This window comes from Palaemon carinicauda, chromosome 26 (genome assembly GCF_036898095.1).
Source record: "Palaemon carinicauda isolate YSFRI2023 chromosome 26, ASM3689809v2, whole genome shotgun sequence".
In the NCBI taxonomy this organism is placed as follows: Eukaryota; Metazoa; Arthropoda; class Malacostraca; order Decapoda; family Palaemonidae; genus Palaemon; species Palaemon carinicauda.
The window spans coordinates 54781023-54796022 of NC_090750.1; the positions used below are offsets into that span (position 1 = coordinate 54781023).

The 15000-nt window shown below is 38.7% G+C and overlaps 1 protein-coding gene across 1 annotated transcript; it reads left to right on the forward strand.

The window, feature by feature from the left end:
• The first annotated feature begins 5628 nt into the window (after positions 1 to 5628).
• Positions 5629 to 10086, forward strand: LOC137619919 (centromere-associated protein E-like). Its single transcript, XM_068350201.1, has 5 exons — positions 5629 to 5727; positions 6037 to 6277; positions 6408 to 7184; positions 7535 to 8812; positions 9119 to 10086. The coding sequence occupies exons 1-5, from the start codon at positions 5629 to 5631 to the stop codon at positions 10084 to 10086; spliced, it is 3363 nt and encodes a 1120-aa protein (XP_068206302.1).
• Positions 10087 to 15000: the final 4914 nt, after the last annotated feature.

Sequence of the window (15000 nt, forward strand, 5' to 3'; positions counted from 1 at the left end):
CTACATGGCTGAGGACTACGAAGCGTGAAGTGGGAGACGAAGAAAATAGAAGCATTGAAATAAAAGCTCAAGATAGAGATGACGGGTGAAATTTAATCGAGGCCCTTTGCGTCAATAGGCGTATGAGGAGATGAAGATGATGATGATGACGATGATGTTGATGATGATGATATTTTTTTGGAGTTCCTTGAATTCCATATCTATATCGATTAAAACCCCCCCCCCCCCAAAAAAAAAGAAAGAAACGATAAATAATAAAATGCTTGAATTGAAATGACTTAATCATACTTTAGTAAGTAATGCATTAGCTTTCTTTTAAGGACAAATTATTTTCCACGTATAAAAGTAAAAGAAAAAAGTAAGTATTATTTAAATAGTAATAATAATAATAATAATAATAATAATAATAATAATAATAATAATAATAATAATAATAATAATAATAATAATAATAATAATAATTAATTATGAATGAAAGACCATCAAAACTAAATAATAATCAAGTAAAAAATTTTCTTTTTCTCTGAAATAATAATTCATGGATTGAAATCAATCTTCTTAAAACAGTGTGTCACTTCATGGAAACAGGGTCATCTATTGTCCACAATTTGTTCACAAATCTGAGTTTTATAGTTTTACGAAGCTGGCAAAGTGCAAAGTTTTCCAAACATACCATATTTTGTTCTTACTTCGTCAGAAATTAATGGATTTTCTTTGGCATTGTTTGCGATTCCCAGTATCGATGCAACTGAGTGTAGATTGAGGATGCCAATTGAGGAATTCTACTTTTTTTGGATGAGCATTATTATTATTTTACCTTTAGTATTTGTACGATTTTTACTGTTTCAATTGTTATTATCATCATTATCATTTTTATTGTCATTGATATTACTACTACTACCACTACTACTACTACTACTATTAATAATAATATCCTTCCCTCACGGGGCTATTTTCCTTGTTGAAGCCTTTGTGCTTATAGCATTTTCCTTTTCCAACCGGGGCTGTAGCTTAGCAAGTATTAATAATAATAATAATAATATTCTTTCCTCACTGGGCTATTTTCCTTGATGGAGCCTTTGATCTTGTAGCATTTTGCCTCTCCAACTAGGGCTGTAGCTTAGCAAGTAATACTAGTAATGATAAAAACAACAACAACAACAACAACAACAATAATAATAATAATAATAATAATAATAATAATAATAATAATAATAATAATAATAATAATAATAATAATAATTAGTATCCTTATTCTTTTGAATTACTCAAAGCTACGTTTTACTGCCTATTTAGAAAAAAAAATGAAAAGCCTAGTTATTACAGACATTTACATACTATCATGATCTCTAAAAGGAACTTCAATAAAACTATCTTTCCAGTCGTGACCTTTTGCCTGAATGTTGCTTGAGAAAGTTGTTAGGATTGTTCGGTGAAGCGCAAACTTGGCTTTTCCGCCGAGAAGAGTTTTTGACAAGAGCCTTTCTCTTGCATTTCTTTCAGCCTTTAACTTTGGTTACGTGAATGTGTCCATTGTCCATTGTTGAAGTATTTATAATTTATTTAGGCCATATTTATTTTAATGTAGTTACTGTCCTTAAAATATTTTACTTTTCCTTGTTTCCTTTCCTCACTGAGCCATTTTTCCCTGTTGGGGCCCCTGGGCTTGTAGCGTCCTGCTTTTCCAACTAGGGTTATAGTTTAGCAATTGATAATAATAATAATAATAATAATAATAATAATAATAATAATAATAATAATAATAATAATAATAATAATAGTTAAGTCCAGATAAGAAAATTGGGAAATAAGATGATGATAAGTGTGGTATATCACTGTTAGAAAAAAACCGTAATTTCAATCGGCAAAGCTGCGTAAATATACTGTTCTCAACCGTATTTCAGTAAAATACAGGCAACCGTAAGTTTACCTTACTTTGCTATTATATTTTACCGGTTGGTGACCGTGTTATCACTTCTTTACGTCGATATATCCGTTTTTAAAACGGTAAAAATACTAGAATACATTTTGCCAGACATTTACCGTTTTGTCATGCAAATTTTTAACAGTGTAGAATAGAGAAATTAATGTGTTATGGGAGCGGAGGAAGAATGATGATAGAGTTTAGATTAGCTCGTTACATTCAATGACCTTTTTAAGCCGAGTCCGAAGACGGTTGTCGTACTGAAGAAAACGTAGATATGGCATCGATCTTCAATTGCATGTGCACAGCTTGCTATATGTGCATTATAAGGATGTACTTGTTTAAACCGAGTCTGATGACGGTTGTCGTATTGAAGAAAACGTAGATATGGCATCGACCTTCAATTGCATGTGCACAGCTTGCTATATGTGCATTATAAGGATGTACTTGTTTAAACCGAGTCTGATGACAGTTGTCGTATTGAAGAAAACGTAGATATGGCATCGACCTTCAATCGCATGTGCACAGCTTGCTATATATGCATTATAAGGATGTACTTGTTTAAACCGAGTCTGATGACGGTTGTCGTATTGAAGAAAACGTAGATATGGCATCGTTCTTTAATTGTATGTGCAATGATTGTTGCACGTTTATTATTCAGATGTATATATTCCCTTTTCATATAAAAGATTCAATATATAGATAGATTGATATATAAATGGATATATATTGTTAATCTCAGGCATACATTTTCTGATGACTCAGCAGATAGACTTATAGGCTCCCCCTACCCTACTCTTTATTCACAAGGACGATGACATTGCAGTGACCATGGGAACTATCGAGTTTGAGTTGGGCTCGAACCCCATGAGTCTGGCGTTCACCAGTCAGGGAAGTTACCATTTCGGCCACTACAACAAAGATAAACACTGTAATGATGCTGCGTGTAAACTTTTCTTGCTAAAAGTCATAACTTCGTGTTCCAAAGAGGAACTCAAAGATAGGAATTAAATCGCCCTGCTAGTAGATATGGCAAGACACAAGCTCTTGCTATGGCACCTCGCATGTGATTAAGGATGTGAAGGATGTAGGTTATATACGTGAAAGAGGTAAGGTTATATAAGGATGGTGATAGGATGGATGGGAAAGGATGAAAGCACCATGACAACCGTGTCAGGAGTCCGTGCTTAGCAGAAGGTGACCGTGGAAGGAGTCCGAAGCTCAGCAGAGGGTGACCGTGGTAGGAGTCCGAAGCTCAGCAGAGGGTGACCGTGGCAGGAGTCCGAAGCTCAGCAGAGGGTGACCGTGGCAGGAGTCCGAAGCTCAGTAGAGGGTGACCGTGGCAGGAGTCTGATGCTCAGCAGAGGGTGACTGTGGCAGGAGTCCTAAGCTCAGCAGAGGGTGACCGTGGCAGGAGTCCAAAGCTCAGCAGAGGGTGACCGTGGCAGGAGTCCGAATCTCAGCAGAGGGTGACCATAGAAGGAGTCCGAAGCTCAGCAAAGAGTGACCGTGGCAGGAGTCTGAAGCCCAGCAGAGGGTGATCTTACCAGGAGTCCGAAGCACAGCAGAGCAAAGCAAACGTCATTCCCAAACCCGGATTCTCTTCGGTCCTGGATAAATTTGATTTCTTTTAATTGCAACAGTCCCGAAGAAGGGAATAATAGGGACCCAAAGGAATTTCGGGTGTAATAACCAGGTTAAACGAGGTCACATTTTTTTTTTCTTTTTTTTCGGGGGAGGGGGCACTTTAAGATCATAATATCATACAAATGATCATGGCTATTTTGAGACTTTCTATTAAGGAATATTAGTAGAGCTTTTGGGATTATAGTTAAAGAAGGATATTGTTATCATTAATTTTGCTATTATCATTTTGGGTATTATTTTCAATAGTAGTAGTAGTAGTAGTAGTAGTAGTAGTAGTAGTAGTAGTAGTAGTAGTAGTAGTAGTAGTAGTAGTTTTAGAAGTAGTAATTGTAGTATTAGTAATAGTTTTAGAAGGAGTAGTTGTAGTAGTAGTAGAAGTAGTAGTTTTAGTAGTAGTAGTTGTATAAGTAGTAGTTGAAGTAGTTATAGAAGTAGTAGTTGTAGTAGGAATAGCTGTAGAAGTATTAGTTGTAGTAGTTTTAGAAGTAGTAGTTATAGTCGTAATAGTTGTAGTAGCATTAGTAGGGGCAGTTTTAGTAGTTGTAGTAGTAATAGTTTTAGAAGTAGTAGTTATAGTCATCATAAAGTAGTAGGTGTAGGAGTAATATTTGTAATAGTACTAGTTGTAAAAGCAGTAGCGGTAAAAACTATGAAACTGCTTTATGCTGCAACAGTAGTCATACTTTTCTTGGTCTAGCATCAAATTTCAACTCATATAAACAAAGTTGAAATAGAATATTAAGTTTCTTGAGCCTTCAACAAACGCGTCTCGAAAACACTGGCCACTCAAAACTTCACTAATCCAGAGACCTTTAAAACTGGAGCAGAGAATCCAGGATGAAGGATGAAGAAAAATAGGAGACGAGCGCTTTTCACGAGGGAGGTAAAAAGGATATCTTTATGGGAACTTTGCTCTTAAAACGACTCAGGGGAAGTCTGATATCAGTTATTTTTAATAAGATGTATCACAGTTTTTTGGGGCTCAGGCCATGTCGTCCTGATGGAAGTTCCTTTAAAGTAGCTTCCTAGGGTATATTTGACTACAGTGATATATCCCAGAGAATTTTACCTTAAGGTATCCAGAATTCTAACTCCTGGAGTGAATATCCCTAACTTTCACCTTTAGGAATATCGCATAATATCAGAGGACATATTCTTGACACGCCACATAGCTATCTTCACCCTGATTAGCGTTTTCGCTTCGAGAGGGAAATTGGCAAGAATCGAAGGAGAGCCGTTATTAAGGCACGCACAACTCCTTACTGTTTTGAGTACCTGTATGACGTCACGTCCGTGCGCCATCTTGTTATTCCTTTATTCGTAGCTCAGTTTAATTCCTCTAAGAATTTGAATCAATTTAAAACAAACTTGATGATTGTGTTTTTTATTACAATGATAATAATTCGATGATAATAATTTTATATAAGTTGCATAAGATCACTTTATTAAGATAAGGTAATAGATAATTCTTATAAGAGAAAATTCGGATTGAAAATACTACTACTACGACTACTACTACCTCTACTACTACTACTACTACTAATAATAATAATAATAATAATGATAATAATAATAATAATTTGCATTAAATAATTTTTCTTAATACATGTTAATAAAACGCTATTCAAAATATAACTTTAATATTTTTCCTTTTTATTTATACAACGAAATAAGGCATTTATACTACTACTACTACTACTACTACTACTACTACTACTACTAATAATAATAATAATAATAATAATAATAATAATAATAATAGTAACAATAAGTGCGCCCTTGAAGTTTCCATAATATATATTATTGCTACTACTACTACTACTACTACTACTACTAATAATAATAATAATAATAATAATAGTAATAATAATAATAACAATAATAAAATCATTCTCAAAATTATTCCGAGCGATGTCTGATTAACCTCTTCATAAAAATCAAAGAGAGAAATGACAGCCTTTTACACATTGTTATGATCTCCCACGAAACCAAAATAAAACGGTTACTGTGCAATAGGACCTCTCTCAACCTAGTTATTACTGCTGGAAGTTGCAAGAATGGCTCCCAAAAGTTTCAAGAATTGCTCTCGAGTTGTAAGAATTGCTCCCAAAAGTCGCAAGAATTGCTCCTGCAAGTCACAAGAATTGCTCGCTGAAGTCGGAAGAGTTACTCCCAGAAGTTGCAAGAATTGCTTCCAAAAGTCGGAATAATTGTTTCCAAAAGTTGGAGGAATTACTCCCGAAAGTTGCAAGAATTGCTCAAGAAAGTAGCAAGAATATCTCCCGGAAGTCGTAGGAATTGCTCCCGGAAGTCGCAAGAATTGCTCCCGAAAGTCGCAAGAATTGCTCCCAAAAGTTACAAGAATTGCTCCCGAAAGTCGCAACAATTGCTCCCAAAAGTTTCAAGAATTGTTTCCGAAAGTCGCAAGAATTGCTCCCAAAAGTTGCAGGAATTGTTCCCAAAAGTTGCAAGAATTGTTTCCGAAATTTGCAAGAATTACTCACGAAAGTCGTAACAACTGCTCCCAGAAGTGGCAAGAATTGTTCCCGGAAGTCAAAGATTGCTGCCGGAAGTTGCAAGAATTACTCCCGGAAGTCACAAGAATTTCTCCCGAAAGTCGAAAGAATTGCTCCCGAAAGTCGCAGGAATTGCTCCCGGAAGTCGCAAGATTGCTCCCGAAAGTCCCAAGAATTGCTTCTGAAAGTGGCATGAATTGCTCCCGAATGTCGAAAGAATTGCTCCCCAAAATCCCAAGAATTGCTCCCAAAAGTCACAAGAATTGTTTCCGAAAGTCGCAAGAATTGCTCCCGAAAGTTAAAAGAATTGTTTCCAAAAGTCACAAGAATTGCTCCCGAAAGTTACAAGAATTGTTTCCGAAAGTCGCAACAATTGCTCCCGAAAGTCGCAAGAATTGCTCCCGAAAGTTACAAGAATTGTTTCCGAAAGTCGCAAGAATTTCTCCTGAAAGTCGCAAGATTTGCTCCCCAAAGTTGCAAGAATTGTTTCCGAAAGTCGCAAGAATTGCTCCCAAAGGTTACAAGAATTGTTCCCGAAAGTCGCAAGAATTGCTCGCAAAAGTCGCAAGAATTGCTCCTCAAAGTTGCAAGAATTGTTTCCGAAAATCGTAAGAATTGCTCTCGAAAGTCGCAAGTATTGCTCCCAAAAGTTACAAGAATTGTTTCCGAAAGTCGCAATAACTGCTCCCGAAAGTTACAAGAATTGTTTCCGAAAGTCGCAAGAATTGCTCCTGAAAGTCGCAAGAATTGCTCCCCAAAGTTGCAAGACTTGTTTCCGAAAGTTGCAAGAATTGCTCCCCAAAGTTACAAGAATTGTTCCCGAAAGTCGCAAGAATTGCTCGCGAAAATTGCAAGAATTGCTCCTCAAAGTTGCAAGAATTGTTTCCGAAAGTCGCAAGAATTGCTCCCGAAAGTCGCAAGAATTGTTTCCGGAAGTCGCAAGAATTGCTCCCAAAAGTTGCAAGACTTGAATTGTTTCCGAAAGTCGCAAGAATTGCTCCCAAAAGTTACAAGAATTGTTTCCGAAAGTCGCAAGAATTGCTCCCGAAAGTCACAAGAATTGCTCCCCAAAGATGCAAGAATTGTTTCCGAAAGTTGTAAGAATTGCTCCCGAAAGTCGCAAGAATTGCTCCCAAAAGTTTCAGGAATTGTTTCCGAAAGTCGCAAGAATTGCTCCTGAAAGTTACAAGAATTGTTTCCGAAAGTTGGAAGAATTGCTCCCGAAAGTTACAAGAATTGTTTCCGAAAGTCGCAAGAATTGCTCCCAAAAGTCGCAAGAATTTCTCCCGAAAGTTACAAGAATTGTTTCCGAAAGTCGCAAGAATAGCTCCCGAAAGTCGCAAGAATTGCTCCCTATAGTTGCAAGAATTGTTTCATAAAGTCGCAAGAATTGCTCCCGAAAGTTACAAGAATTGTTCCTGAAAGTCGCAAGAATTGCTCGCGAAAGTCGCAAGAATTGCTCCCCAAAGCTGCAAGAATTGTTTCCGAAAGTCGCAAGAATTGCTCCCGAAAGTCGCAAGAATTGCTCCCGAAAGTTACAAGAATTGTTTCCGAAAGTTGCAAGAATTGTATGAAAGTCGCAAGAATTGCTCCCCAAAGTTGCAAGAATTGTTTCCGAAAGTCACAAGAATTGCTCCCAAAAGTAGCAAGAATTGTTTCCGAAAGTCGCAAGAATTGCTCCCGAAAGTCGCAAGAATTGCTCCCCAAAGTTACAAGAATTGTTTCCGAAAGTCGCAAGAATTGCTCCCGAAAGTCACAAGAATTGCTCCCCAAAGTTGCAAGAATTGTTTCCGAAAGTCGCAAGAATTGCTCCCGAAAGTCGCAAGAATTGCTCCCAAAAGTTACAAGAATTGTTTCCGAAAGTCGCAAGAATTGCTCCCGAAAGTTGCAGGAATTGTTCCCAAAAGTTGCAAGAATTGTTTCCGAAATTTGCAAGAATTACTCACGAAAGTCGTAACAACTGCTCCCAGAAGTGGCAAGAATTGTTCCCGGAAGTCAAAGATTGCTGCCGGAAGTTGCAAGAATTACTCCCGGAAGTCACAAGAATTTCTCCCGAAAGTCGAAAGAATTGCTCCCGAAAGTCGCAGGAATCGCTCCTGGAAGTCGCAAGATTGCTCCCAAAAGTCCCAAGAATTGCTCCCAAAAGTTACAAGAATTGTTCCCGAAAGTCGCAAGAATTGCTCGCAAAAGTCGCAAGAATTGCTCCTCAAAGTTGCAAGAATTGTTTCCGAAAATCGTAAGAATTGCTCTCGAAAGTCGCAAGTATTGCTCTCAAAAGTTACAAGAATTGTTTCCGAAAGTCGCAAGAACTGCTCCCGAAAGTTACAAGAATTGTTTCCGAAAGTTGCAAGAATTGCTCCTGAAAGTCGCAAGAATTGCTCCCCAAAGTTGCAAGACTTGTTTCCGAAAGTTGCAAGAATTGCTCCCCAAAGTTACAAGAATTGTTCCCGAAAGTCGCAAGAATTGCTCGCGAAAGTTGCAAGAATTGCTCCTCAAAGTTGCAAGAATTGTTTCCGAAAGTCGCAAGAATTGCTCCCGAAAGTCGCAAGAATTGTTTCCGGAAGTCGCAAGAATTGCTCCCAAAAGTTGCAAGAATTGAATTGTTTCCGAAAGTCGCAAGAATTGCTCCCCAAAGTTACAAGAATTGTTTCCGAAAGTCGCAAGAATTGCTCCCGAAAGTCACAAGAATTGCTCCCCAAAGCTGCAAGAATTGTTTCCGAAAGTTGTAAGAATTGCTCCCGAAAGTCGCAAGAATTGCTCCCAAAAGTTTCAGGAATTGTTTCCGAAAGTCGCAAGAATTGCTCCTGAAAGTTACAAGAATTGTTTCCGAAAGTTGCAAGAATTGCTCCCGAAAGTTACAAGAATTGTTTCCGAAAGTCGCAAGAATTGCTCCCGAAAGTCGCAAGAATTGCTCCCGAAAGTTACAAGAATTGTTTCCGAAAGTCGCAAGAATAGCTCCCGAAAGTCGCAAGAATTGCTCCCTATAGTTGCAAGAATTGTTTCATAAAGTCGCAACAATTGCTCCCGAAAGTTACAAGAATTGTTTCCGAAAGTCGCAAGAATTGCTCGCGAAAGTCGCAAGAATTGCTCCCCAAAGCTGCAAGAATTGTTACCGAAAGTCGCAAGAATTGCTCCCGAAAGTCGCAAGAATTGCTCCCGAAAGTTACAAGAATTGTTTCCGAAAGTTGCAAGAATTGTATGAAAGTCGCAAGAATTGCTCCCCTAAGTTGCAAGAATTGTTTCCGAAAGTCACAAGAATTGCTCCCAAAAGTAGCAAGAATTGTTTCCGAAAGTCGCAAGAATTGCTCCCGAAAGTCGCAAGAATTGCTCCCCAAAGTTACAGGAATTGTTTCCGAAAGTCGCAAGAATTGCTCCCGAAAGTCACAAGAATTGCTCCCCAAAGTTGCAAGAATTGTTTCCGAAAGTCACAAGAATTGCTCCCGAAAGTCGCAAGAATTGCTCCCAAAAGTTACAAGAATTGTTTCCGAAAGTCGCAAGAATTGCTCCCGAAAGTTGCAGGAATTGTTCCCAAAAGTTGCAAGAATTGTTTCCGAAAGTCGCAAGAATTGCTCCCGAAAGTCGCAAGAATTGCTCCTGAAGTTACAAGAATTGTTTCCGAAAGTCGCAAGAATTGCTCCCGAAAGTCGCAAGAATTGTTTCCGGAAGTCGCAAGAATTGCTCCCAAAAGTTGCAAGAATTGAATTGTTTCCGAAAGTCGCAAGAATTGCTCCCGAAAGTCACAAGAATTGCTCCCCAAAGCTGCAAGAATTGTTTCCGAAAGTTGTAAGAATTGCTCCCGAAAGTCGCAAGAATTGCTCCCAAAAGTTTCAGGAATTGTTTCCGAAAGTCGCAAGAATTGCTCCTGAAAGTTACAAGAATTGTTTCCGAAAGTTGCAAGAATTGCTCCCGAAAGTTACAAGAATTGTTTCCGAAAGTCGCAAGAATAGCTCCCGAAAGTCGCAAGAATTGCTCCCTATAGTTGCAAGAATTGTTTCATAAAGTCGCAAGAATTGCTCCCGAAAGTTACAAGAATTGTTCCTGAAAGTCGCAAGAATTGCTCGCGAAAGTCGCAAAAATTGCTCCCCAAAGCTGCAAGAATTGTTTCCGAAAGTCGCAAGAATTGCTCCCGAAAGTCGCAAGAATTGCTCCCGAAAGTTACAAGAATTGTTTCCGAAAGTTGCAAGAATTGTATGAAAGTCGCAAGAATTGCTCCCCAAAGTTGCAAGAATTGTTTCCGAAAGTCACAAGAATTGCTCCCAAAAGTAGCAAGAATTGTTTCCGAAAGTCGCAAGAATTGCTCCCGAAAGTTGCAAGAATTGCTCCCCAAAGTTACAAGAATTGTTTCCGAAAGTTGCAAGAATTGCTCCCGAAAGTCACAAGAATTGCTCCCCAAAGTTGCAAGAATTGTTTCCGAAAGTCGCAAGAATTGCTCCCGAAAGTCGCAAGAATTGCTCCCAAAAGTTACAAAATTGTTTCCGAAAGTCGCAAGAATTGCTCCCGAAAGTTGCAGGAATTGTTCCCAAAAGTTGCAAGAATTGTTTCCGAAATTTGCAAGAATTACTCACGAAAGTCGTAACAACTGCTCCCAGAAGTGGCAAGAATTGTTCCCGGAAGTCAAAGATTGCTGCCGGAAGTTGCAAGAATTACTCCCGGAAGTCACAAGAATTTCTCCCGAAAGTCGAAAGAATTGCTCCCGAAAGTCGCAGGAATTGCTCCCGGAAGTCGCAAGATTGCTCCCGAAAGTCCCAAGAATTGCTTCTGAAAGTGGCATGAGTTGCTCCCGAATGTCGAAAGAATTGCTCCCCAAAATCCCAAGAATTGCTCCCGGAAGTCTCAAGAATTGCTCCGTGGTTGTACAAGCGTGGCTGGTGAAATGGTTAAGTGTTTATTACCATCGCAAACGAAGATGGAAGGAGGTTATGTTTTTGCCCTGAGTTTCCTGACCTCAATTTCAATTGTGAAGTAATGAAACTTGCAGGGATCAATTGCTATGTAAAAAGCTGAAAAGGATTCAATTTTGAAAGATCAAGGTCAAAGGTTAAGGTCCCGGTCAGGCAAAATGTCCAATTCACATAATCAGCCACGTTTTAGACATCGCTGTCACAGAGACTTCAAACTTGGTTCGTGATTAAGTGTATGAAAACCCACTTCAATAAATACGTGTTAAGGTCACTGGTCAAGGTCAAGATCGAGCAAAAGGTCGAAAAATAAGCTGCAACGGCGGAGGATTGTGCTCTACTGAGTGTCTCTTTTTTTTCACTGAGGTAGAAAAAAACTTAAACAATATATGGATGTAACAAATCTTAATGCATGTATAAATGATAATAATCTTAGACTACTGTTAGTAGAGGGGCGAAATCTGAAAAGAGGCCTCGTTAAAGTTTTAAAATAATTTTCTGTTACAAGCCGGCATCCACCATATATTGTTAGTATATGATGTGTTGCATTCAGTAAGGGTGGATGACACTTGAGATTTTTCCGAAAAGGGCCAAAATTAACCCTTTTGAGCGAATACGCTATTTGAAAAAAAACCACGAAAACACTGAAGACTTGTTTATGAAAAACTCTGTAATTCGATCATCTTGTATGCTATACATGATTATGATACCTCATTTTGAAGCTTAGGATAACACCTTTACAAAAAAATAAAATAAAAATGAAACATTATGTAAATTGAGGGTCCTAATTAGGTCAAAAGTCAAGTGATCACGTGATTACCAATTTTGGGGATATTCAATATTTTTGACCTCAGATATCATACTTTGCCTGCAAATAATTTTATAAGGATGTTTTTAATCTTAAGAGGATGTCCTTAGGCAGTTTTTAAAAGTAAATGGGTCTTTTAACTCCTTTCTACCTAATATTTATGATGGATCGAATTTCCACCCTTTTTGGAAAAATCCCTAGAATCGTTGAAAATCATGTTTTGAATACTTGTTGTGATATTAATTGCTATTGTTCTATTATAATCATTGTGTTTAGAATAGTACAGTGTATAAGGGGTGTTTTCAGTTGAAAAGGGTCAAAGGTCATGTTCATTACGGATTACATAATTATCCAATATGATTACATAATTATCCAATATGATCATGTTGCTTTAAAAGTCAAAATTGCTTTTCCACTGAGTTACTTGTATGCACACATAGGCAGTCATTTAAGTTCAACTACTTAACTTCTAATATATTCACTGACTAGCTAGTTTGTATAATCATCCTCTGCGTTTGTATTATTGTTACAGAAGCCCTCACAAGCACAAGCACTTGTGCAATTCTTCTGCCCCGCTCTCACACAACCGCATCTCTTGCCATAGCCAGTTGTGCATGAACAGGTCACTAACTCAGTGCAAGCTTTCGGAATAGGTGCTAATGTCATTAGTTCTGGCTTTATCATTCCATCTTCAAGTATCCAACCACTGTCTGTCGCATTAGGTAGCACGGGAGATGGAGTCAAGGCTTTCTTCCAGACAAGGGCTTGGTAGTTAGCGCGCCTTATATGTTTGTCAAGCGCATCTTTAGTTGGTGGAAGGGCGTCAAGGGTTTTCTTTCCCTGGACAAAGGTCTTTACTTTTGCTTCATTAATGTGATCGCAATCTTTTTCATAGACCCTGCAAGCAAATCTTTCTGCACCTGATATTGCTTCTGGAGTCAGCTCTACAGACCCTAGCTGCTCCAAACTTTCAGGTTCCTGAATGAATACTTTACACGCTGTTTTCTTTCCCTTTCCTGCAAATTGACTGACACTATCGCATCCTTTGATTGCATGAAAACCTATAGCGTTCTTTACAATCTCCTCGGGGAGTTTTATCTCATGTACTGGAAAGTATGGCCGTTTACCCGTTTTACCTGTGTACATCCATATTTGTGCTGGTAGCCTGTCTCTGAAACCAAGTGCCAACACTAGCACATCTGTGTCTCTGCATCCCAATACCACTCTTGCATACCCATTGATACATGTATCTTCAGCGTGAAGTATGAGACGAGTATCGGCCTCTTCTTGTGTCGATTTGAGGTGATCAATAGTCCGACTTGAGGATGACGAAACCCCTGAGACAGCTTCAAAGCCTCCAGCTAAAACAAGCTCGTACTCAGATGACAGCTCTCTCAGCTTTCTCAACAAGGGATCTGGATAGAAAAGCAGCTAGATCAGAATATTTGCAGCCAAACTCATAAAGGATTTCCAGTTGGGTGGAACTTTTACAGCTTTTGAACTGATGACACGTCTAATTGGTCTTGCTTTTCCAGCTCGTTTCTTGCGTGTACCTGATTTTATTGAATTGTCAATGTACCGATCAAACTAGACATCAATCCGTGAGTATGTTGTACCAAAGCGGTTCAAGATGTTTGTGCAGAACACTTCACCTAGGTCACTAAAGGTTTTGACATTTTCTGGCTTTCCAATAGCTTGTATTAGTGCTTGACCATCGATAAGCAGGCATGTTTTGGCTTCACTCAAGGGAAGTGTAACTGGGATCTCTATATCCTTTGCCAGCAAGTCCTGTAGCTGAACTTTATCTGTTGTATGAAGTTGACGATTTGATCCAACAAATGCCCTTGGGACTGGGGATAGTTCATGCTGTAAGATACTGACTAAGTCTACCTCTCTCCCACTTTGTGAAGCAACGAATAGTCTGTGAATAAGATCACGGTCGGCTTTGACTTCCTTCTGTTTCCCACCTACTGAAGGAGCTTGAGTTTTGTACATGGAGCTGACAGCTGCAGTTTGTGTGCGGGCTATTTTTCCATAGAAGTCCTTTGACTTTTCAAGAAGTCTGGTGGCTACAAAGGATTCCAGGAGTGACATTCCGATTATTGGAGCTTTCATTATATCCCTTGTAATTTCTTCTGGAACAACGTCTTTTGTTGTCAGGCAAACTAGGTCCTCGTGATGTTCTTCAGTGAAGCTAAATACACCAAATCTTTTGAATTCTTCCATTATCTTCTGAACATCATCTTCGTCTCTTTTAAGGCGAGTAGGGCCAGACTCTAGGTGACACCATTCATCATCGATATCATCATCTACATGGAGGTTAAACATTTTAAAGGTTGCCTCTGCCAATCTTGCCTTTTCATTGTACACCAGACACCATTTATCTCTTGCAGCATGCCGCTTTGTTATCCCAATGATTCCGCCACTGACCTTTGACACCTTATTTACATGCTCGAGGGCCTGATCAATTGATACCTAAGAGAATTTCTTGTTTGTCCTTTTCACTAAAAATTTCCCTCTAACAAACTGATCACGAACATAAGGAGCAGAACTATATAGTTTTCTCATATCGGCCAAATACACTGGTCCTCATCTTGTGTAATTTGTATGGTTGTACAAAGCGAACCAAGGAAGCATCCTCGCAAATGAAGCTAGATGGAGTTCCCATATACCTTCTCTTTCAGCTCGGATGAAGTTCAAGAGGATAGAGACCATCTCCATATAGTTTATCCAGTACTGAAATGTTGGTTCATCAGCATGATGTCCTTGGAATTCCTTTAGAAGTGTTATGACGTCCATGTTCAATGAAACTAGTCTTTCATATGTCTTCTCAGAGTTGTCCGTGTTACACTCGCTGAATGCAGAAGCAATCTCATTCGCACATACCTTGATCTCTTCACTGATCATTTTACCATTTTCATCTGCCCATATGTTGACGTGGTCCCACAAAATTCGCCAAAGAGCTTCTACCGTCAATTTGTGACCACGAACAGCCTTATTGTATGCTTTACCATCCATCATGTGGTTGGCTGTGTTTTCACCGAAAACACCACTTTCAACCCAGACATCCTTCAAGCCGGAATCCTTAAGGTGCTGCCCAATAACCTTCATGAAGTTCATTATGATGTGAAAACCTCCCAATCGAACTATCGTATCTTCATGTTTATCCTTTTTCTGCCATACAATTTCTTTAGCTTTACAATAGAG